Source organism: Carassius auratus, unplaced genomic scaffold, assembly GCF_003368295.1.
Source record: "Carassius auratus strain Wakin unplaced genomic scaffold, ASM336829v1 scaf_tig00005608, whole genome shotgun sequence".
NCBI classification, from domain to species: Eukaryota; Metazoa; Chordata; class Actinopteri; order Cypriniformes; family Cyprinidae; genus Carassius; species Carassius auratus.
In genome coordinates this window covers 207,881-234,366 of record NW_020523683.1, presented here as the reverse complement: position 1 = coordinate 234,366, position 26,486 = coordinate 207,881, and the positions used below count along the sequence as shown (strand labels likewise).

General features: G+C 38.9%; 1 protein-coding gene across 1 annotated transcript in view; it reads left to right on the top strand.

Annotated features, from left to right (window-relative positions):
* Positions 1-254: 254 nt before the first annotated feature.
* The window catches only part of LOC113070993 (transcription factor 7-like 1-B), a 51,629-nt gene continuing 25,397 nt past the window's right edge, over positions 255-26,486 (top strand). Inside the window, exons 1-3 of the mRNA XM_026244351.1 lie at positions 255-1,107; positions 1,219-1,291; positions 1,926-2,053. Of these exons, the coding sequence (XP_026100136.1) occupies positions 922-1,107; positions 1,219-1,291; positions 1,926-2,053 (387 nt within the window). The 5' untranslated portion in view covers positions 255-921. The remainder of the gene's footprint in view (positions 1,108-1,218; positions 1,292-1,925; positions 2,054-26,486) is intronic.

Here is a 26,486-nt window from a genome sequence, read left to right as displayed (position 1 = left end):
CTGTTGTATTGAATGTGAATTACAGCTGTGCTGAACTGCTCTTGTTGATACTGCTTAAATAACGCAATCCCAAACCCTGTGTCACTGAACTATTTCAAGAATCAAGCCCTGAACAAACTGTTCCTTTAAACTTTTCTGAGTGTGTGTGTGTGTGTGTGTGTGTGAGAGAGAGAGAGAGAGAGAGCGAGCGAGCGAGAGTGTGTATGCTGAATGGAGTGTCGTTTTTCAGCGCTTAACTCCTCCTCTGCATTCTGCTCACCCAGCACACACACACTCACACACACTCTCTCTCGCGCATTCCCCATCAGCAGCTCAACGCGCAGGAAAACAGAGCCTCTTCGCGTCCGGACACACTGTTTTCAGTGTTCGTGCCTCAGCTCACCAACCATGACGGTTGCAGATCGCAATGTGGAAGAAACGAGCAGCTGATCTGGGGAGGAATCAGTGTTTTATGTGACTTGAAACACGTCTTTGGGATAGCGACCACGGAGGCGCCGCGACCGTTGTTGCAACTTTTGTTGCAGGCAGCACGTACGCGCGCTTACTGACGGTTGCGCGTTTTTAAGAAAGAGTCGCTCAACTTTTTGCGCTCGATTGGTTTGGTCATCGTGGAAGGTAGAATCGGCCGAGAACGTGTCCGTTTCAGCCTCTTTTATTTGTGTTTGGTAAGTTTGTTAGCAGCGGACACGGCGCTTCACGTCTGGAGTCGAGTTTGTTGCGGGGATACCGATGAAACTTTCGAGCTTTGTGTGATCACTTCTTAAAATAATCATGCACGACTTGGATTTTAATTCGTGTGTCAAGGATTACTTCTGAAAGCTCTCGTGTGTTTTCCTGCGTTGAGTGGACTGCGCTGTTCTCGTGCACTTCAGAGTCGACACAAACTCTAGATTTTGTTACCGTTGCAAGACGCTCGTAAACATGCCACAGCTTAACGGAGGCGGAGGGGATGAGCTGGGGGCGAATGATGAACTGATCTCATTCAAAGATGAGGGCGAACAAGAGGAGAAAATCTCCGAAAACGTGTCTGCCGAAAGAGATCTGGACGACGTGAAGTCTTCTCTGGTGAACGAGTCGGAAAATAACAGCAGTTCATCCGATTCTGAGGTAAGTCAGACACCACCGCGTGCTGACAGACGCATGGATGTGGTTGTTGCCGTCGGAAAAATAACCTTTTCGCTTTGTTTTTCTCTGTTACTCGTTCTTTCCTTCCTTCAGCAAACCGAGAGGCGTCCTCAACCGAGAGCTGATCTTGAAAGTTATGAGAAAGCCCGAGAGTATTTCACTGAAGGTAAGAGTAAACTGCTGTTATGGCATGCCCAATTAACAATTAACCCTTAAAAATAGTTAGTTTTTCTTACTATTATTTACTCTTAAACTACTTGTAAGTAATCCAACACAAAATATTTTTTTTCAATTTCACTTATAACTATTAATTACAAAACAGTACTTTTTTAATACTATAGGCCTAACTGTTCAAATAGATCAGTATGCTTCAGTACCTATTAGTGCACCAGTTCCTAGTAGCAATTTAAATACATATTTAAAGTAAAAAGCAACTGAAATGAGTGATATAGTTGTTACAGTTAAAATTTTAAGGGATATTAATATCATAACAAATAGGTATTAGTATCCAATGAGTAGTAGTAAATCAGGAGTAGATGCATTATTTGGATAAAGACTTGTAACAAAAAATAGTTACATGTTATAAATGTGTGTTAGTGTTTAATGAAGAGTTACTAGTGATTAAAAAAAAATCATGCTACCCAATATTAGATTAGTATAAAAAAACTACTTGCAACAAATCAGTACAAGTGAAAATATCTGCAATAGGAATAAATGTTGAAACAGCTTGCCATATTGTTTATTGCTTAACTTTTGTGTCCATGCATTGATCCCTAATCATTTGTCTCTCCACTGTCAAGCTTTGAGAAGACAGCAAGATGGAGGATTTTTTAAGAGCCCCCATTATCCAGGCTACCCGTTTCTAATGATCCCAGATCTCGCCAATCCTTACTTGTCCAACAGCGCCTTGTCTCCAAGCGCAAGAACGGTGAGTGCCATTGAACATGCTGTTCGTCTCGGTGCCAATCTGGAGATAGATTATAATGGGCCTCATATGGAATGAAACCAACATCTTTCCTTATAAAGTATTCCTTTTGAAAATCTGTTCTGATCAACCGCTATTTTGAATATTGTAAGGTCGTGTCGCCTTCAGTATCTACAGTTATGATCCTTGTCTGCCATCTACTTGAGAGCGTAACGGATTGGTGTCTTTTCTTTAAAAATTGAGTTTTAGCGCTTGGGATTTAATAGCTCTCCAGTCAGTGTAGACTGTGTTTTTGTAATTCCAAGTGATTTAGGGAATATGCATGTGGAAGTGGATTGCTGGTGTCATTTCAGCATTAGTTCTTAAGTTATTCAACTGTTTAATTGGTTTTAATTGTGTACTTTAGCAGTTTGACTTGAATTTGACAGATTTCTATTCATGTATTTGTGCTCCAAGAGATCATGTGTAGTTATCCCCACCGTTTACTGGATCAGATTGGCCCAAGTCTTGCATAAAGCGTATTTTAAGGCATTTTGGCCTCACATTTTGGTGCGTAAATACGCTGAAGATTCCTCATGTTTGTCTGTGAAATGGTTTACTAATTGAACTAATACCAAGTGAATCTTATTCGGTGCTGTCTGCCACTGGGCTGTAATTAAGCATTTTCAAGCTGCTTGTTTAGCCTTCTTTAAAATAAGATTAGTCTGAGCAAAGAGGTCTGTCACAGTGAAATACTATCTGCAGATAGATAGAAGCTGCAGAGTTTGCCTGTTCTTTCCCTATAGATGTGTTTGAGTTTTGTGTCCATGTCTGGGAAAGGTTGACTGCCTTTTTAGCCCCAGCTTTGGGTCTTTTCAACCCAATTTGCAAAGAACTCCGCAGGCATTCATGTATGGCTTTGCCGCGGTGTTATGCGTCAGCGCTCTGCAGAAAAAGAGAATGAACGTTTGGGTCTTTGAAAGCCTTAACCGGGAATGTTTTTTTGGCTAAACTGTGAGCCATCTCCCCAAATCAACAGCCATTGTTTATTCCAGAGCTCAAATCCTCCTTCTTTACTCTGAATCGCAATGTGATTTGATTGGACCAGGCCAAGCGTTTAAAGCAAAACGTTGCTTTTTTACCCCCTGCCTTGTAGACACTCGTGCAAGTTTTACTTGGCCTCTCCGTTTCTTTTCACTCGTCCGTACGAGCTCTCCCTCCTTCCCAATCCCTTCCATTCAGTTCCTGAGGCGTTAGTCTTACATTGTCATTCTGACTGAATGCTGATGGCTTCATTGGGATCTCCATAGGCCCTCATTAGCCTAATGCTGCTCCTCACACACTAGTTGCATAGTAGTTGTGGTACCCAGATCCTCTTTTGAGTCTCGGCCTACAGAGTGTTGTTGAAGAGGCTATTTCTTAAATTATCCTGGAAGAGCATGGTTCATCCCACCCTCAAAATCGCCAAAGAGTTCATAACCTCCCAGAACCCGAGTGGTTTGGCGCTCGTATTTAATCTGAAAGTTTCAGAAATCAGGAGTAAATTCCTGAGGAAGACTTTTGCCCCAAAGCAGATCAGACCTGGACCAAGTAAATCAGGAGGTCATTGAGGCAGATAAGCTTAGCCTGTCGTCCGTCACCTCTAGAGCGGGCCGAGCGTCAGACAATGAGCGGTTGGTATACACTAATCTCAAACTCTCGCTCAGACATCCTTAGTCACAGCTGTCACAATCACATAAGGAGGTTTCCAAAAAAAGCAGAGGGACTTGAAGGAGCCCGTCAAAATCTGAATCATCTTCTGTCTTGCGCTCAGACAAATGCACAAATGTAGAGCGCGTTTGCCAGGGAAAAGCATGAGACTGTGTGGCTGTATACCAATCCCTACCCCCCATTTTTTCTTCAGAATTTGACTAATTTGACAAAGTCATCCTAAAAGTTATTCAATAGGTTCAGCTTTTTACAGTAGGCTGAATGTTTTGTAAAGTGGAGAAAATGAGGAACTGGACTGATTATAAAAGATTTCAATGTTCTTTGTCAGGATGAAAGCCATTCAACTTTTACCATGGGATGAAAAATTGTCAGAAGAAAAGGGTTTTTACCAATAGTGATTTTTTACTTCTAAAATTATTATTATTTCTTCTAAAAGTATTTTGGTCTCTTGCTTTCATATGGTGCGCTTGTGTATACGTAATAGTGAAAATGCAATAAAATCAGTCTCGGGTTCTCTGTATAGGTTTGGTTTATATTTATTCTCGTAGTTATTTTCGTAAAAAAAAAGTCTGTTTGGTTACTACCGTAAAGCACACAAATCATATTACAGGAATCTGAGTGCACACAGCGCTTGGTACAGCAGGCCTTGAACGCCGAAGTGAAGCCCCAAAGCAGTCGCAAATAGAGTGAACTTCTAATCATGTCGCTTCTAAACTAATATGTACGTTTCTTGTGCTTTTGCTCTGATATCCCTGAGGTGGAATTGAAAAGCTCCTCTGAATTCATAGATTTCATGTAATATTTATAGTTGTAGGAAGGGAATATTTGACAAAGGGAATATGGAGCTCTGAATACCTGTGGCTTTAGTTAAGAAATACAAAGACCATTGCTTAATCCTTAATATTTCGTAACATTCTTCAGTGACAATAACACGCAGATGGGCCTGCACACATATGGCATTGTGATTAATGAGGTTACTGGTGTTGAATGCTTTGTTTTTTTATATTAAGTGATGTTTTGAGATAGAAACTGAAATTTTAAAGATTTTTAATTGGGTAAGATTTTTGCAAGATGACATGTCAATTTAAATTCTAATTTTGATTTGAACAATGTTTAGAGATCGTTGCAGTCAGAATGTGGTTCCACCAGATGTTTTTGAGCACAAGAACATTCTAACTCCTTGATTTTGAGATGTGTGTAACCTGTGGGGCAATTAAATATCAGTGTGAAAGCTGTTGCATTTGTAGGTGGGTAGTGAGAGTGTTGAGACCTACGGTTTCATCCAGATAACTATCCTTGAATGCAACTGTAAATGCTGTAGGCCTTCGTCACATATTAATGAAATAAAATTCCGCCCCCACCAAAAACATACGTTTTCTTTATTTTCGTGGCCTGACAGTCAGCTCTACAAGATTAGCCAATGCCGTTGAGCAGTTCAGATCTCATGCTTTTATATTTACATTCATCTAGTCATGAGAGCAATCTTCCACATAACATTTGAAAAATCATATATAGTGAAAATGGAAAAGTCTGGTGAAAAAGAGGACCGAAATAAGTGGAAGATGGAAAGAAACAGAGGTATGATGTGACAGAAGGGAAAGCTGTGTGGAAATGGCGGCGTGCAGATTTCCCATAACTGATTTAGGGCCTGCTCCGAGCTGACATTCCTCAATAATCCAGTGGGACTGTTTTTAAGGATTGAGTGTGTTGGCCAACCAGCTCTGCTCTTCTCAATGCTTGTCACTGAGATGAACGCTCAAGCCTGGCCTGGGGAATCGTCTGCTAGGGGCTCGTGTTGGAAGTAGAGAAAACTTGATATGTGAAGTATTCAGAGAATATGCACAATGCTTTTATTGGCAAACGAAATTTTGCCACAATGTGAAAATTAAGTACACTTTTATGTGGCTTCCTAAAAAAAACTCTCTCTCGTGCGCGCTTTCTCTTTCTCTCTCTGTCGCTCTCTCTGCCCTGTTAAACTTGCATGTGTTTTTCAGTGCTGTCAATGATAAACTTTCACTTTATGATGGTTAAGCTATGCAATTAATCCACAAATCACATTCGTCAAGGGCCTGGGGAGCAGTTGGCCCGTACAGTTAATGAATAACGGATCAGCTACGACAGCCTACATCGCACATCCTGCGATGTGACTCTCGTGGATTCGTACATCGCGATATCGATGCTTTAAAGACACATCGTGCAGTCCTAGTTTCCACAGTGGAGCCTGAAGCTCCGCTCACGTCACTAAAACACGCCCTTTACACACCTCTCAGGAACAACGTCACGAAACCCCGTCATTTCACCAACAAAGAGAAGTTATCAGAAAACTAAGAAATAAGTCACTGGAACTAGCGCGATCACAAAACGAATATGATAAAGGAGCCGCTTGTTTGCATGCTTTGTTAAATATTCAAATTAAAAAACAACTATGTTTTACTACAATATATATAATTAATATCTCTATTTTTATAAAAGCTCACGAACAAAATCCATTATTATATTTTTATGATAGGCTACGTGGAGGTAAATTCTCGAGACGAGACTTATGACAGATCATATAAGTTACTAAATCAATACACGATTGTGATAGAGAATAAGAAGCTGACGTCTGAACCCAGCCTTTGTTCATAACTCCTCCTCTAGCCACAGCTGGCCCGCTTTGGCCCAAGGTTTTCGTTGGGCCAAAAAACCCTGGCCATTGGCCCCGAGGAAGCCCCAACGAGGCACGATCAAGCCCCGGAAGTGACAGTGGAAACGCGACTGGCTCTGGCACGCACTAGCCAGCCACTTTTGGCCCGACAGTGGAACCGCGGCTGATTGCGCTTCCTCAAAAAAAGAAAAAGAAATATTGATCCATGATTTCTTGCAATTTGTAGAAATGAGATTCTGAACAAATGAGATCAGAACATATTGACCTATGATGCTCAGTTGGGCAAAATGAGTTCAAGTCCAGCTCACAACAGGCTAAAAAGGCAGTTCTGTTGGTATAGACAGTCTAAAGCCCCTTTCACACTGCCATTCCGGCAAATACAGGGGTAAAGTGTTCCTGTAATTGTTCCCTGGTCGCTAGATTTGGCACTTTCACACTGCCAGTGATGACCCGGTATATGTGCGCACTTTCACACACAACCCCTGAAGATCCCGTAACGACACGTGACATCAGCGCGTGACGTGTTATGTACGAGTCGACAACGCTTGGAACGTTATACTTTAACTGAAGCAAGCAAACGATCTCTGCGTCAGTGCGGAAAGTGAGGAACTAACTGATCTCTGCTTCATTACAGTTTGCACATATGTTTTCGTCGCGAATGTTGATCTTCCTTCAAAACAGCCGGTAAAAGAGTCGCGCGATAACGCGCGTCATCACTTCGATACCGAATTAGATCTGGCTTTTGTTCACACAGCGCTCGTTCCGGATCGATTACCGCAATGTTACTATGTCCCCGACCCGGGTTCGATTCGGTAATCAATTCCGGGACGTGGTTGCTTTCACACAGAAGGCGACCAGGCAATGTTACGGGAATATTGCGGGTCCGACGTGCAGTGTGAAAGGGGCTAAAGATAAACAGTCATTGTCCTGTACTACAACCTGTTCCCTGTACAAACCACAGCAATGCCTCGCTTCATTTTGATGACAGGTTTTGACATGTAGCATGATAATGTGTTGTAAACATACTGAATGAATTCACTCCTAAATGTTTTTCAGAGGCCTGTGGCGTTTTTTAACATTGAATTTAATGCATTTACATGCTGAAATGATTTTCTGGTCATGTCTTCACTCTTCTGGAACAGCCATTGAAACATTTAGTTTTAATCCGTTTTCAGACTCCCTTTTCATTTGATTCCACTCTCTACCTCTTGTTGCAAAAGCTGTGAGCACAATCCTGTGTTGTTTTAACACAGTCGGGTTTTGGGCCCAAACAAGGAACCAAGCGACTCGCCAAACCTTGTAACTGCAGCTTTTGTGTTGCGGCGCCCACATCGGCAAACAAACACACCTCAGTGGAAACACATTTTAAACTGTTTAGTCTTGTCTTTTGGGGAAGAATAGCACAGGGCACACTCACACTCACACAAACACACGCTTTTGTAATGCCTGAGCATGTCATCACAGCTCAGGCCACATGTCTTTTCCAGCGCCGGGCATTTTTCCACATTCAGGTGTTCTCACTCTGCCAGCAGCTCTTAGCACTTAAACTCTCTGAGACACAGTTGAGTCAATAGCGCTATTGTCAGTGTGTGTGTGTGTGTGTGCTTTCTGAGTGTTTTTCCTGTACCTGTAAAGAGAAAACTGCAAATTGTCCTCGTTTACACACCCACATGTCGCTCATATGTTTTTTATTTTCCGTCAAACACAGAAAGCAGAAAGCTGACTTCTCTATACAGTGAAAGTGAATGGGGACTGATGCTGTCCAACTCCCAAAATAACATTGGAATACAACACACGTGTCATTTCTACTACGTTATGATAATATTATGGTGATTTTTGTCATTTTTGGACCCGTTGGTTACCATTCACTTTCACTGAATAGAAAAGAGCAGCATTAACATTGTTCTAAATGTCTGCTTTTTTGTTCCATAGTAGAAGGCTTAGGTTTGGACTGACTTGAGGGGTGAGTAAATGATGATGAAATCTTTATTTCTTGGTGAACAATTTCTTTACGTCTCCTGCTGCTACATTGAGTGTAACTGTACTTTCAACAGACTGAACATCATGCTTACACTCCTAATGTGTGTTTGTTCACCAGTGAGCGACAGAGAACGATCTGTTTATGGCAACCTGAAATATAGTTGCCAAATGTTCTCTTTGTTGATGCTGGTCAACAAATAATCCCATGTTTTAGTTTATGCTTTTCTTCATTCCATTAGATGTTTCACGAGATAACTAGTAGAATTTGAGTCAGAGTAGTATTTCAGTTCAGGCAAATGAATGGTTGTGAAGGATAAAAGTGCAGTGTATGTAATGTCGTGATTTCTTAAGGTCATCTCATTTCACATCCTGTGATTTATTGGTCAGTGGAAATTTTTTGGACCCTTTTGAAAATCGGTTTTAAGATGGTAGTCATGTTTTGGAACACAGTTGGTTTTTAGCTGGTCTTTAGTTGGTCGTCATTTGTTTAACGACACTCTAAATGAAAGTTGAACCACCAGTGGTATGAATTACTAGGAAGTGCATTATTATTGGTCTAAGATGAAGCAGATACAATACAGCTGCCTAATTTACAATGACATATCGGGCTTCTTCTATCAACACAAGCTCATCAAATTTGTGTATTACATTTGTAAATCCATTGAGTAAAGTGTTAAAGGGATAGTTCACCCAGAAATTAAGATTTGTCATCCAAACCCAAAAGACTCCTCTTTGTAACCCAGATAAAGATATTTTTAATGTTCTCTCATCTAGTTTGTCCATCCCTTAAAAGTACACGTAAACACAACTTTCATCCATCAAAAAAGTACAAAAAGATCTGTATGAATTGAGCGAGCCTTCTGAATCAATGAACAGATTAATTTAGCTATCTGTTATTCACGTATAAATACGGATCAATTTACATACATTGAGTGCATCGAATATGGCTTTTGAAGGGCGTGCATTAGGTAGTTTCTGTATTTCCGTATTTCTGTCCTTCACAGATGTTTACCTTAGCACTGGAGCGTTGACTTCCTTTGAAAAGACGTTGCACAACACAGAGGAGCAAACGCCTGTTGAATAAACTTTTTCAGGTTTTTCTCCATGATGTCGAAGGTTCTTGTCAAACTCTGCATACACCCACCAGCCATTCAACTAGTGTCCTAGAAAAACTACGAGTGCATCATGGGAGCATGTTCACGCGCTCCATTCTCCGAATTGTGTGAAACACTGCCAGCCTTGGCCTTCCCTCCTCCTTCCTTTCTCTTAGGAGAGCGGGAGTTGGCGTCGCCCCCTTCTGCCACCCATATCTTGCCCATCGTCCCTCCTTCTGTTCCGTCCCTGCCATTACATATTCTGTTTATAGCCTTCGCTGGCTTTTCAAGAGCCGGGCCCTTTAGGAGAGCTTCAAACCCCCGTGAGGACTGGCAAACCAGCCAGCCCTCCTAACACACGCACACACACACACACACGCTCGCAACGTTCAGTCACATCAATGAAAAGGCCTTTGAAGCTGCTTGGGATGAGCATGTGTATAAATGTATTTTTTCATCAATTTATTAATCTGAAGCCGGTTCTTAGGAGTCGGTCAGGTTTAGCCAGAAGCGCCGCTTTGAGACGCCCACTTTAATTCCACACTGGGATGTTTTTGACAAGACACGAGCTGTTTATATCCAATCTTTAAAGTCTAGATTGGGCTCTCAGCGGACTGCGGTGCTTATTTTTTTTTTTTAGGAATACATATATCTGAAGGACTGGTGCAGCCAGTCCTGTTTTTCTTTGCCTGAAACTAGTTGTTCATAAACAACTTCATAAAAGATAATCAGAATGAATTAGTTCAAGTTGGTCATGCAAATTTGCCATGTTGATTAAAAGAAAGCGGTTTGATTGGAAAATGACTTCTGTGATTCATGCATATTGATAATATACGATGGATATTTTTCACCCCTTAAAATTTTTCCAAATGTTCACTTATGTGACCACAGTTTAACTGTTCCCTTGTTTCCCATGTTAGTTTTGCCCAGTTTAGGGGAGTTAGCTAAAATCAACATTAGCTCAGCAAATACACCCACTTACCACTATGATCTAACATTAAACAATTATGGCTAAAAACAGGTCGGCCGCATAAGGATACGGTGACTTAAGGGGGGCCTCCATTACTGTGGGAGTTGATTTGTTAGTTCAGTGTCTATATTTGTTAGCTGGTGGTGTGGTGGGCGTTTTCAAACCGTTTACTTCTTGTGATGGTATACTCTCAAAGACCCGGCCTGGTTTAATTGCTGGAATATTCCAGATGCGTTTCTGTTCGCCGTCTATAGAGACTTGTGAATGAGAGCGATGCTTTTATTGAGTGTGATTTGGAGAGTGACACTCCCCTGCATTTTTCGACCTTAGTCAGGAGTGATGTCATATTCAGTGTGATGTGAACAGGATTGTGTGGAGGACTAGTATCGCTTAAAATAACAATGAATCAATCAATTATCAATGTGTTCATATATATAATATATATATATTTTTACAATTAACAAAAACTATTTATAAAAAATAAAGTTTTTTTTTTTTAAGTTAACAGTAATGCCACTGGTTATGATGCGTAAAAGAACAAAACGTTTGATTTGTCACATTGTCCTACTCCCGCATGAATGTTTGCCATTCACAGGGAAATGTATACCTCTGTACACAAGGGCTCAGCCTAAACACTAGCTCTCTACAATGTGGGAAATGCTTGGGAAAACAATGCAATGCACTTGTGTTGGTCCAACAAGATATCACAGCTGCTCACAGGTCAAAAATAAAGCCGGACATCATGACATAGAGGCCTGTTTGTCTGCAAGTTATAGAGTTCATGCTTGTCGTATGTCAAACTGGCTCGTCACGTGCACTTTAAGAATACAAATATACATGCATGCACTTATTATGTGTCCCACTAATACCCACTTGCCCCACTAGGCTGTGGTATCAGTGTTAGACCAGATTAAAGCCCCCAACTGGCGGGCCAAGGTTAACCCCCTGTGGCCTGAAGGGGTGTGGGGGTCATCCATCTCTCTCCAGGGTGATAAGGGCTCTCTGGCTGATTGATAGCAGGGCTCCGCACACCCTCCACCCCCTCGACTACAGCAGGGCCCCTCCGGATCATGTGTGGCCCCTCACATGGAGACCAGGGTTTTATTTTACATTAAGAGCCATCAGTGCTTTTAAAACCAGAACACTAAGTGCTGGAGTGTATGCTAATAAAATCTGATTGTGCAGAAAGAGAGCGAGAGAAGGGGGGTTGTGAGCGAGGGCAACTCCCAAGCAGACCTTCATCAGTCTGGTATTCCAAGCAGATGGTTTTAGTTAAAGCGTAGCAAGAGAGAGTTGGAAAGAGGAGGCAGAGCCGGCCTGACAAGCTGCACAGTTAGTGGGTGGAAGGAGGGAAAAGTGATAGTGATGATAAGGAAATAAGTAAAAGGGAAGTGGGTGAACGAAAGAAAAAGAGGAGGTGTGGATGGAAGAAGTATTAAAGCCTAGTTGTTTCACTGTTGCATGAAAAATGGGATGAGTTGTTTCTAAGTTGTTTCTAAATGGAAATTTGGTGTGATGGTACACGGAAGTTGTGTATTCATAAATGTGTTTGCATATTTGGTAGATCATATTTCTTTGCTGGATTTAATATGTATATGTATTTGAATCAATAGTTTTATATACTGCTCTGTAGTTTCATGTCATTACGGTTTATTCTCATAAAAGACGTTTAACTATACATTGTTCTGTTTGTGTCTTTCTCGGTTTTTAGACATTTTTAAAAGCTTTTTTCTTTTCTTTTTTTGCTTCAAAAACAGATTTATAATGTTGGTAAAGGCATTCATCTCTCTTAAGAATTTTATATCCATAAATTAGTGGAAAAATAGACTGCTGAAAGGTGGGCGCTCACTGTTGTACTCCATTCAGAATCCAATCCTTGTATTCTTGTGCCAGACATTAACACAAACGGTCATCATCTCGGTCGATTCTATGTCAGATTCTGTCATGATGGAGCAACAGTTTGAAAAAGTAACAATACATTCATATACATACTGGTTTAATGGTACAGGCCTCTCTGAAAGTAACTCTATCACCCATCAGTCCTGCCTCCAATTCTGTGCAAGAGCACGCATCAAGAATGTACAACAATGTGGTCCACTTGTAATGCATGCAATGTGTTAAGTATGCTTCTGGCCTAATAAGCCCCAGACCTTTACTTACACTATTATCAGTTTTGTCTCCTAGCCCAGCAAGAGCAGGTCCTCATATGCATACGCATGCCCTATGGCCCCTGGACACATCACATCTAGATGAGGATCTCTGATCAATATCATTTGTTTTAAGGGCCAGATTCAGAACGCAGGTCAGATGGAGGCCATGAAAACATTCGAGGGCCACGGCACTGATATTCTCCCGCAAAGACAGCTGAAGCACAGCAGTGCCGGCATGCTAATGATAAGACGACACCTCCAGGGTTAGACGTCCAAGAAAGAATGAAGCTTTTCTTTCCCTCTAGCTTTATTTGTTTTGTCTTGCTCTCGGTTGGTCACGTATGTCCTATCGTCACAGGATATATGCCCCTGTGCTTGTCTCGCACCTCCTGAATATCATGCTCTGTTTTTCCTGCTTCTACCCTCCATCCCGTCGTCTTCCCCTCATCTGCGCGGACCTCCAGATGTAAACGATTAGCTTGTTTAACCCTCTGGGGACGGATTAGGCGGTACCGCCCAAAATGGCATACTTTTACAAATGTGTAGTTATCTCAAAAACTATTAATGCTAGAGAGATGCGGGTTTTTTTGCCGTCTTCCTCAGATTCCGCTGAAAACAGCGGTGTCCAGTTTCTATATTAAACACTTCCCTTATTGCGCAATACCACTGCGTAAACAGGCCAATGAAAAAGATTGTGCTAGGCAGATTCAACACGCAACAGCCAATGGAAAAATTGCCGCTGGGAGGAGTCTTTTTCTAACCCAATCAGAGGAAGGTTATGTCTTCTAGCGATTCAGAGGACTCTGTAGCTCTGCTGTAGCCTTGTAAAAGCTGGCTGGACTATAGTAAAAGACATGTAATCAATAAGCGTTCAGAGAATCAGCATCAGGGTGGAGAAAGCAGAACGCGATCGGAGTATTAGCGAGCACAAAGAGCTAAATTCGAGCGATCGGAGAATCAGCATCACGTGGAGAAAGCAGAAAGTGATCGTAGTGTTAGCGAGCACAAAGAGATCAATTCGAGAGAGATACAGCATTATTACAGAATTGTTTTATCAAAATGGCAAGCAGTAAAAGATTTACGGCAGAACAAGCTCTGGAACAATTACTGGAAAGGCCTGGAGAGGCCTTGCTTTGCTCACTGGCATGCCTAGGACTGTTTTTTAAAAAAGTTAATTATTTAATTGTTCTTTACACATTTGATTAAACAATAACACATTTCTGTCAAGCAAAGAGTTTGAAAAAATATATTTTCTTTGTTCAAAAACTGTTCTATATTGTGTGTTTTTCAGTAATAAATGACAAAAATCTAATTTTCGTTTTTGAAATTCTCTAGTTTATTGTACAATTTTTCACTCATACTTCCTTTATATAAACATATTGCATGCATGCTTATGGTAGCTTAGGGTCTTCTGAATCCATAGATACCAAACACAGGGTGTTTCATCTCCTTTACATATGATTTATAAGCCCAAATATAAAAATAGAGAAAACAGACCAAAAAGGGCTTAGTCCCAAAAATAAAAAAAACGCCTAGGACTGTTTGTAAATAAAGTTAATTATTTAATTGGTCTTTACACATTTGATTGAACATTAACCCATTTCTGTCAAGCAAAGAGTTTGAAAAATATATTTTTGGGTCAAAAACTTTTAACTATTGTTGTGTGAGGTAGGATTTTCAGTAATAAATGACAAAAATCTCATTTTCGTCTTTGAAATTCTCTAGTTTATTGTACAATTTTTCACTCATACTTCCTTTATAGACATATTGCATGCATGCTTATGGTAGCTTAGGGTCTTCTGAATCCATTGATACCAAATACATGGTGGTCCATCCTCATTACATATGGTTTATAAGCCGAAATGTAAAAATAGAGAAAACGGACCAAAAAGGGCTTAGTCCCCTAAGGGTTAACAAGGCCACTTCAGGCAAGGCGCTTTGCAACACCAATAGTCCCAAACAGTGCACTGGCTTTCTGTGCAGTTTTCTGAAGAGTCAAAGCATGCTATTCAACATTTCCATTGGATCCATGTGATCTCAGTAGTAGCTGTGAATCTGTAAAAAGCAAAATTTTGTGTTAAACTGCCATTACATGGAATAACATCACAGCTTTGGATCATGATTGTGTGAAAGAAATGGATCCAATTGACTAGAATAACCCCACTAAACATCTCCATAACTTCGGTGACATCTGGGCAGATAAAATCCAGGCCTAACATTCGAACAAAACGTTAGTGTAAACTTGTCTAAATCAATTAGACTCATTAGAAGGTCACAATGTTCCACCATCTTGCTAGTTTCGATTAAGTAAGGCTCGCTTTTCTCACTTACTTCCCATTTGTAGATTTATTGACAGCAACTGATTGGTTAAAACATTTGAGAGTCACAGTGAGATAACTATTAAGGTCAACAAAAATGTCAAAAATCACACACATTTTATCAGTGCTGAACCCATCCAAAGTCCTTTTCAGCAAGGTGGTTCACTCAGCGGCCATCTTGGTAGGCAAACATATACAGCTCCTACTTCCGGTTTATAGATTAACAAAGGCCTCCTGTAGCGAATCAATGCATTTTTGTGAGAAAAATATCCATATTCAAAACGTAATAATCACTTTAATCTAGCTTGCGCTGGGCTCACTGTTGTAAACGGATGCAGTTCCGGGGTGGATGAAGTATGAGTACGGCTTTGCGCATGCACCACTCACAAGTGACGTCCGCCGAAAGGCAACGGAGAGAAGTTATAAGAAAACGAGGATTTGTAAAGAAGAATGTCAGAGGATTTCGATATATAAGCCAAGAGGAGAATGTTTTCCCTTTGTTAAAGTAAGGAAACTTTGCTTCCTTTGATCCTGTAAACAAACGTTGGTTTTCAAGGGACTCACCAGCGCATGCTCAATGCTGACCTCCGTACCTCATGCTCCCGAAGCTGCTTCCGTGTACAACTGTTGACACAAGATAGATTAAAGTTAATATTAGGTTTTGAATATGGATATTTTTCTTACAAAAATGCATCGATTTGCTACAGGAGGCCTTTGTTCAACCCCCAGAGCTGTGTAAGACACTTTTTTTTTTTTTTTTTTTTTTTTTTATGGATGGGCACTTTTTATTTAACTTCTTTTCGACTGAAGCACTACAACACCCACTGACAGCAATGACAGAGCTAGGAAAAGCCAGGACAATTTTTATATAACTCCGACTGGATTCGTCTGAAAGAAAAAAGTAATATATACCTAGGATGACTCTGGGGTGAGTAAAACACAGCCTAATTTTCATTTTTGGGTGAACTAACCCCTTTAAGCATTACGATTTCTCTGTCGTTTTCCTGTAAGTTCTTCGGTTCATACTCCCTCTTTCCTAGCACCCAAAATAAAGAAAGAAAAAATTGATTTAGCTTGTGAGTTCGTGCCTTGGGATTCCCCGCACACGTGACTCTCCATTGTTAATTTCTAAGATGGGTTTAGTTTGCATTTGAGTTTCTAAGATCATTTTAGCAGTGAGTGAGGCGGCCATGGCGTGCTGTCCGCGCAGCATTTAAAAAGGAATGTGTGCATTATATTGGACTGTGGAGAGGAAAGGACTGTGTGTGTGTGTGTGTGTGTGTGTGTTGGCAAGTGCAGCACTGGTTGTGAATGGGCTCTTTGAGAGTTTTAGACTGGCATGTGTGACAGAACAAAGAGACCAGATCAGCAGCTCAGAGTCTTACAGCTGAGGCCTACACACACACACACACACACACACCTTACTTTCTCATTTATACTGCTCATACTGCATCTTTTTATCCTCATGCATCTCCTCATCACTCCTACTCACTCAATTATATAGCAATTATATGCCTCATTCTTAAATGTAATATCTTATAAAAAAAAAAAAAAAAAAAAAAAAAATATATATATATATATATATATCTTTTCGTCATCAACATTGAGTCACTTTATTTTTATTCACATTACTGCAATTTATTGATTGAGCATGATTCAAGAGCAAGTTTTTCCAAAGAAAAAATAAAAATGACTTTTTTCATCTGACATCACCAGTTCTTGTTAGAATTTTCAACCGCTTCATTCCAGCAATCTGTCTACATTAGAGTACTTTTTCAATTTTGGATTCAATCAAGTCCTCACTGAATGTCCTGTTCACTTCAAAATCAAATTAAAAGTTTAAGATAATTATGTTTATTTGGTAACATCAGTATAGTTTTAGAAGAGTATTGCACACATTCATGCAGTTGTTTTTTCATCTGTGTGTAAGCGTTTAGCTGAGTCAGTGGGTACACATAGTTTTTTTTCCTTCTAGTCCCCTGCTGCGGTATTACTTGTATTAGGTTAAGCTCAGTAGAAATCTTACTGAATGGGAACCAGCACTATTTTAATAACAACTCATCCCTCTTTCTCCTGTTCCTCTGTTCCTGTCTGTTTCTCTCATCATTCTTTAGTGCTTCATCTCTGACATGTTTCGCTTAATGCAGTATAATTGCCAAACAAATGTGGTTAAATGGCGCAGAGACTTTGACCCAGAATTAGTCTCACTGAGTGAAATTCAGTGCTGGGGCCGCGGGGTAGTGCAACACCTTTTAGAGCTCCGGTGCCAACGGCTCGCTTTGGGCCTGTGTACAAACACACTACGACTCTGCTTCAGCTGTCACTCAGTTCTCCATTTGCCCTTTAGGTTAACGGTGAGAGGTCAAAGTTCAGGGTCAAAAGCTGAGTGGGTTTCTAGAGACGTGTGTCTGAATGAATCTGCCTTTTAAAGACTAAGATGGAACATCACATGAATGCTTCTTATTTGTCTCCAATAAAAAGCCTTTGTGAACTTTTCTTTCATGTAACTCTTCACTGCAGTTCAGCATGTTTTCTAGAAGAAAACCATCCTTGCTTTTCCGTTTAACAGGTCCTTGGCCCTGAAAATCTTAATCGTTCTTATTGGCTTATAGATATTATGTCATCGATACTTTGTTCTGAAGTGGATTTGTGTTAGAAGGAATCTTTAGAAATCTTTCACATCTTTGTTTTGTCATTTATAGTGGCAGATTTACCTTGATTTGAATACATCCTTCTGACACTTGCACAGTTCTCCTGAAGTCCAGGTCTTTAGGAAGCGTCATTGTTATTCATCAAGTGTATAGCTTCAGTCTATATGAGTCTGAAGTTCATGTCAGTGTGGTGTCTCTGTAATTGGCTACGTATTTAGACTGAAGTGTGTTTCACGTTAAGTTTAAAAGATGGGTTGAATGGTGAGGTGCTTGCAGCCTTGGATGCAAAACACTGTCTTTTCGAAGAAAAAGAACCACATGTATGAAAGACTAAAGATATCAGCCCATATGACCAGCTGTTTAACTGTGAAGAGAAGACGTGCTGTGCATGTTAGGTGTCTGACGCGTTCAGTTCAATTCAGTTTCAATGTGACAAGTATGTCCAATTCATACAATTTGTGCATACAACCTTTCTTGTGATAGAAAGCATTAACTTTTGATATTCACATTTTGCTGCTACAGATGAAACTGACGCACTAGCTGGGTTTCCATCACCCTGCTTTAATGCACATTTTGAAGTATCGCATCAAAATCAAGTTGGAAATACTGAATTTAGAAATAAAAATTAATTCGCAAAAGTTTCTACGCTTGCTTGAAGTGGTTTTTGACTTCTTGCGAAAAAGGGTTAATGCGAATAATGGGAGATGGAAATGCATTTTGCAAATAAATTCCTCCAAGTGCATCAAAAAAAAAGAAATGGGACTTTGCACAACGGGACGGTAAATTCAGACTAACTACCGATCTTCGACAATATCTTAAATGTTGTTAGATGGCCATTCATAACTGCCCGAGCAAAGTCTGTCATTAAAGTATTTCTGTATAATTACCTCCCAGAACTGTTAAACGACTGCGTTCCCAAACTTCAGCATCCACCTCCGAAAGCAACAGCCGCATTTATTGTGTTTCATCTGCTCGTTCTGAGGTGCAAGTAATTTATTATATAGGAAAATTACTATATTCAGTAGCTTTTCCTACTTTTGCGTAGTGATGTATAGTGCTAGTTTATCAGGAAGGTGACGATTTTGTTCTCTTTGACTCGTTGGAAGGAAACAGTGCTTCAACAGTTCACAAATGTTTTGTGCGATATTCCAATTTTGCGCACAAGTTAAATTCACAACTTTAGATGGAAACCCGGCTACAGTCTACTGGCTGTTACGATTAGTGCACAGTGACATGAAGCGCATGTGGAGCCAAAGTTCCTCCACCAGTTCTTCCTCCACGTTTCTCTCAACTGATTGAATTGAATCCTGCAAATGTAAGAAATTGTTAAAAATATGATTGTCACTACACATTACAAAATGTTATGAATGGCAATTGCCAATAATAACACAATAATATTATATTATAATATAAATTATTAGTAGTAGTATTGTTGTTAGACAAAATAGTTATTTTTAGTGGTAGAAGTAATTGCTACGTACCTTGTAGTAAGTATTATTGTAAAAACATAGATCTACTAATGCTACTAATAATAATAACCAAAACATAATAAAAATAATAATTAGTGTTATTATTATTATTATTAATAATAATAAACAAAATACAATTATTGTTAGTGGTAGTAATTGTTATACGTTGTTATTAGAAAAGCATAACGATACTACTGCTGCTACTTCTAATAATAATAATCATTATTGTTGTTAGACAAAATACAGTTATTGTAAGTAGCAGCAACAATTGTTACATATGTTGTTGTTATTACTGTAAAAACATAAATATGCTACTACTGCTACTTCTACTGCTAATAATAATAATAAGTATAACATTATGATATTTATTATTATTATTATTATCATTAAAGACATACCCCCTACAGAGTAATTTGCTCCTGGCATGAGAACTTAAAGTAAACAGGGCTTTATTTGGAGATGAAAGACTAATTATTCTTTTGTAGTTTTTGTTATGAAACCCACTGTTTAAGTTTATTTGATGCCTTTTCTTCTTTTAACCTTTATATCTAAACTACAGATAAAACAAGAATTTAAATGCCTCTCATATTGCATTTCAGATCACAATGACCGTATTTGTCCGAAATTGACCAAATCATGCAGGTTTGACCTGCAAGATTTTTAAAGACCTTTTTTTTGTCTTGTGACCCCTGTTTTTCCTCTACTGTGAGCATATTGTTTTTTTTTTCATTTCTTTGTGTGACTGTGTGTTTCATGCTCTCTTTCTCTTAGTCAGACTCTCTGCATGGGTTTGGTGTAAATACCTGCGAGCTGGCACAGTAATAAATGTCTGCAGTTGTCGCTGTAATAGGGTGTTGAGGAGATTTCGTATTAAAGCTTCTAGGAATCTTAATTCCTTCTCCATTGTTCGCACCTCGTTTTAATAGTGTGACACATTCTTGACTTCTACACAAAAACAAATTCCACCTTTACATGACATCACCCTGCTAGTTGAATATGAAGTCCTAACGGACGTTATCAACATGTGAGCAGTGTTACTTGGCGTTTGGAGCTTTTACGAGCCCTTAAGGACGCCAGCGCACTGACGTAAATGTATTTAATAGCCATTTACAGTTTATGGCATGGATATGTCTCATTCGTTGACGACTTGCAAAGTTTTTATGATTCAACATGTCTGTTTTGACTCCCCGTTGACGAAAAAAATAAGGCCAAGGAAGCGTTTGTGTTCTAAACGTTCTCACCATTCAAATCCACCTCGCAACACAATGAATTTCCACTAACCCTACGCTTCTAATCCTATTCAAAGTCTTCATTCGTGAATAAAAACAATGGACTTTGTTAGCTTGTTAGTTTAACTTGTCCAGCTAATTTCTCAAACGTGTCACGCACACAGTCGGCTCCATTAGCGAAAAAGCTGATTCCTGTTCTCTTTGGCTTCCCTTCTATCATGCCCTTCTCAGGGTGAGTTTGTGAACCGTGTAGAGGAGGTGAGGGGGGCTCCTGACCCCTTGGACCCCTGAGCCGGTTCATGGAGATCATCTGTGGACTTCAGCAAAACCTCACACAGTCAGTGGGGCTGTATGCTATTTGCTTTTCTCATTGTGTTGCAAGCTTTCCTGTTTGTTCTGCACTAAAACAACACCGATGATGGAACGTGTTTCGAAGAAGGCCCACTGGTGTTGAAAGCCAACGATTTTGCCCTGGACGTTATGAATGAAGATTATCTTACTCCTGAATGAGGAGATCAGTGGCTAACAAAAGGAGTAGTCCATCTGATAATTGAAAATCCTGTCATTCTTTAGTCACCCTCACCTTGATTTTTCTTTGGGAAGTGGAAGGAAAACATGTTTTTGAAGAACGTTCATTCTGCGCTTCCGGACAATAACAATGAATGGGGATCAGGAACTGTCAAGGTCCAAAAAAAATGATAAAACCATCATAAGTTGTCCATACAACTCAAACGTTGAATGCATTGTTAGTCCTGCATGATAGCATAGCGTGAGAAACAGAATAATACTTAACCTTGTAAAGTCTGACAGAAGAGTTTAAACATTAATTTTTTATATTTCTTTATCATGATTCATCAGGATTTTATTTGAGAAATAGTGAATACCCAAAGTTTATAGAAAAAAAAACACCTTGGTTTTATTCAGAGGTCCAAACTGTGAGAAAAAAAAAAAATGCAATTTTGGTGCAGTTGCTAATATTTATGTGACCGAAAAGAAAAGATGGAAATCTGATTGTATACATTTTTGTTTTAACAGTATAGCAGGCTAAATTTGCATATAAATGTTGTCCTCTATCTCCCAATAATGTCTTTTATAAATTGATATATGCTTCTGTTCTTAAAAAGCTTTTATTGTTTTATTGTAGATATATTGGGGCCAAACATGAGAGATGAACAAATACACATTCATTTGGAAATAGACAAAAATATTTTTGCATTTAGACCTACTTTGTAAAAATCAGAAAGGATTTCTCAACAAAAAGACACATGAACCACAATTATACTAAAATTATCTGCTTAAAAAAAATATATAAATTTTCAATCAAATGACTGCAGGTCTGTACTGTAGTGGATTGCATGCAACAGTTTTTTTCAGCAGCTTTGATTATCTAAATAATCTAGAGGTGTTAGAAATTTGAGTATTAAAACAGTATGCTCTAAATGGTAAGTTATTTACTGAAAACATTGCTTGACAGTCATGGTCCCCATTCGCTTTTCATCATATAGGAAAAGAGCAGCTTGGACATTCAGCTAAACATCTCCTTTTCTGTTCGTTTGTATTGAGACAGCCATATGGGTTTAGAAAGAGTAAATTATCATTTTTAGTGAGCTGTTCTTGTATTTGTGCACATAGTTTGTCTCTGTCATGACTGCATGCCTGCAAGTACAAGTTTTTGCAGTGCTTGAGTCAGTATGGGAGCTTCCCTGCTGTGTGTATGCGTTTTTCATAGTGAAGAAGGATGTGTGGAGGGTGTATTCGGTTGTAAAGCTCAATCCAAGCACACAGGAGGTCCGGGCCTGTTTCTATATGCCTTTACTGCTGAGCCACACATACATCCAGCTCTCTATAGACAGCTGTGTGTGTGTGTGTTTCTGTCAGAGAGGCTTAAGAGCGAACACAATCACTTCTCTGTTTTCATAAGACTTGTGGTATGTGTGAGCAGAAACAAATGTGTTTAATTTAGCCCTGTCTGTTCCTTCCACCATCTCTCTGTCCGTCTCTCTCTCTCTCTTTCTCTATAGAGTGATGTGTCATGGCAGTGAAAAGGCTAGTTTAAATGGTAGCAGTGTGTGTTCAGCCTCTCGTAGCACAGGCCCTTATTGAGGAGCTGCACGATCAGATTTACACATGGGCAAATATTTGAAGAAATCAGAAAACTTTGAAAAAGTCTGGGTTTAAAGTGATACCTGTGCCTCATTTTGCAATCTTAAGTCTGTCAGCTATATAAACTAAACACTCCTGTAAAATAGAGCCGGTAAAGTTACAGTACCTCATATGCCACATCTGGACAGAATTTGTCAGACTGTAAATGAAGGTTTACAGGTTTTATAGCAGAAACGTACTCTATGGTAGTTTGCAAACATGCAGAGCCAATAAATACAAAGCATGTTGTTATTGCGTTATATGTCCGTAAAGTTCATTTTTGTGTTTTTGAGATGGATCTGTTTACCAGCATCTGTTTTAATTTTACACAACTAGCTATAAATGTTCATTTTCACTAACAAAGTTAACTGAGCTAGTTGGCTCAGCAATATTCTTCATTACGACCATTATAATAAAGTCTGGTAATGCTTTACAATAAGATTTCTGTTATTTACATTATGCTACATTAGTTAACATGAACTAACATTGAAAAGTACATCAACAGCATTCATTCATCTTTGTCGAAGTAAATGTTAATATTTTTAATACATTCTTAAAATCAAAAGTTGTTTCTGTTAATATTAACAGACTGTGAACTACCATGAACAAACAAGGAATTGTATTTTTATTAATGTTATACCTATAGATCTTGTGTTTACCAAAATTTGTCTATGGGCAGGTTTCTTTTATTAAAGCTTTATATATATATATATATATATATATATATATATATATATATATATATATATATATATATATATATATATATATATATATATATATATATATATATATATATATATAAATAAAACAGAAAAAAGGCAGAAAATAAACAATGCATGTGTGCTATGGATATAAAAAAAGAATCTTACAAGCTCTGAGCAAATATTTCATTTTTAATTTAATAAAAAAAAAAATTATGTAAGGTCATGGACACCTGCCTATAATTTATTGTCTTATTTATCAACAGCATTTTAATATATCAGCATATTTTACTTATCAGATTTAATCGGTTTCAGTCCGATATGATTATTGATGATGCCAATATATTGTTCATCTATACTCATATCATGAGTTGCATTCTGGCACATATTGGTGCGTAACAACACATGATATTGAATTAGAAGTTTTTGCATTCTCACATGCATGTTTCAATAACTCAGCCTCATGTGTAGTGTATTCACACACACCTCAGATAAATATTTTATTTTATAGCAAACATCCATTCGTTCATTTGACAGCCGGCTCCATCAGTCATCCATTCAACAGCTACAGTTTATGGGGTTATTATGAAAATGTTTCAGGCTAATTTTACCTGGCAGCTTGAAGAGTTTCTCAAGCTAAAAACTCCCCAAAGAGCTGGCAGTTAATATAAAGGTCTTTATCCATCAGCATTAAGGGTTAAAAATATTGCCCTTCTAGGGAGCTTAATATTTGTAGAAGTATCTGTAACAAGATATGCCAGGTACTGAGAAACCTCCGAGCACACTGGTAATTGACTGAAACAATATGGCTGTCTTCCCTCGGCGCTGACAAAACGCCAGCTCTCGACAGATGCCCTGATTATTTTCTTGTGCTTTTAATTATGCGTAAGGTTTCAATTGACCTTGCGTTGTGTTCTTGAGTACAATAGCTCAATTATTCCATCACGCTCGACTCTATCAGTCTCTCATTCTATGAGCGCTGTGTGAATAAAAGCCTATACATATCCAATGCAGTGGTTTTATTCCAACTATGCTGTTCTCGGTTAAAAAAAAATATTCACAGACTCTTCTGATTCACTTCTACAGGAAGTCATAGAATCACAGCTTCATTTCCTTCTTGATACAGAGATTAGATAAGGACACATTAAACTGAACAAATAAGGACACTGGACCAGTTTTAAAGAGACAGTTTCCCCGAATATGAGAATTCTGTCATTATTAACTCACAATCAAGTTATTCCAAACCTGTGTGAATTACTTTGAACACACAAAAGAGAGATATTTTGAAGAATGTTCAAACCAAACAATGGCTACCATCAACTGTTTGGTTACTGAGACTCTTCAAAATAGAAGAAAGAAACTCGTACAGGTTTGGAACAACAACTGATGATTGAAACTTCTATTTTGGTAATCCGTTCTTTTAATATGATAACATTGGCACACAATAATCCTAACTGTACTTATTAAAATATTATACAGCAAAAATCTGAATATCGATTTTGGTTTTCCAATTTCCAACCATTATTAAAGACGAGACCTCTATAACTCATGCAAATCTCCACCAGGACTTTGCAGTTTATTGAGCATTCACAATATATTCACAATGATTTGTCTGGCAGTATAATTGCGACAAATGTGAATATTGCAATGACTTTAATGTTCTTTAATTTGACCATTGTTTACTAAAGAAATAATGGTCTTTAGTAAATGTAGAGTTAGTGTTGGTAAGTTCAGTTGATTTCCAGAAATCAGTTCGGATTGGGGCTTAATGGTTAGAGAGAGTCTGACTTGTAGGCCAAAGGTTGTGGGTTCGAGTCTCTGTACCAGCACTGAACTCCTAACTGTTCCCGGGGCTCAGAGGCAAAAATGGCTTTTTTTTAATGGGTTAAATGCAGAGCACAAATTCTGAGTATGGGACACCACATTTGGCCACACGCCACTTCTGGTTCTTTTTCAAATTGTCAGTTTTCAATGGACAATTCATTTGCATCATTAACTCAGTGTTCACGCAAGTCCTAAGCGTGCCATTTTTCACATTGTTTCCTAAAAAAAAAAAACTTTTTGTTGATTTTCTAATGAGGATGTACTGTAAATAGGCTATTATTTCCATGCCACAGAGTACAGATAGAGATTACGGTGTGATGAATGATCTCAATGATCCTCGTGTTGCTTCATAGCTAACATACAAGAGAGGTCTTCAATAGAGTGGGAAATGGGCTCTTCATGCTGTCCTGGCTTTGTTTGATGGACTGTTGGTCACCTTAATATCCAAATCCATCCATCAGTCCTGGTCAGACCTTGGAATCTCTCAATTGTTCGGTTAAACCTTTGCCCCATCTCTATGCTTCCCTTACTCTCATAGAAACTCACACGCATCTCCGTCCGTCCTTCCTTACTAATAGTTATTTTGTGCTCAAGAGTGTGTTAAGAGGCCCGTGAGTTCGGCCTTAATAGGACCATGTTGCCATGGAGATGTGTGCACTCTGGCAAGTTGACCTTTGACTTGGTTTTTAGTGTTTTCAGGCAATGAATGGACGTGCAAGGAGGGCGCGCGGGTCACAATAGACACCCGATGAGAGCAGCAGAGTCCTGTCAAAGGCACTTAACTTCACTCTACCCAAAGACTGAGGGATACTTCAAACATAACAGCCATTACCTTAGTACTAGATACATACTTCATACTACAATTTGCCTAGCTTTGGCGTTCGGCATGGATTTTATTAATTCATTTTATTCATGCATGGATTAAAGGTCCATTTGGTTTTAAAAATGTGGCTTATGCCGCTCAATCTGGTCATGCCGATGCAATTCAAATCTGGCATTTCCTAATCATTTCTCTCATTCCTGTTCTACTAATGTTATCATTAAAAGTGGCAAAATGGGAAAATTGATAAAGTGCACTGCCATCTTCTTGAGGGAAAGGTGCACTTTCAATCAGATTTTCACTTGGCAAACAAACTCAAAAACCTCTCTTGCAGTGTCTGTTTCGGTTTGGTGTTCGACACATAGTCTGAAGACTTAAGTTCGAATCATGTTACATTTTTTGAGTCACAGATTGGATCGTTTTTCAGATCAGCAAGAAAAATATTTCACTGTGGCTTTGCTTTCCATTCATTACTTTAAGCGAAGTAATTCTCCGAAATCACAACAAAAACTACCAAATCACTAGCTTAAGAAAGTTTAAACATGATTAAAGACAAGTGAACTGCCAGTTCACAGCACAAATTACAAGCATAGATGGATAAATACAACAGAACAAAGTTATAAATAAAATAAGGTCGGTAGTATTCAGGTACAGAAATGTAGTAACACTGACAAATAACTAAACACTGTATAAATTAAATATAGTATAACCTTTGTCAAAGCTGTGTGTTGTCTGAGCATTAATGCCAG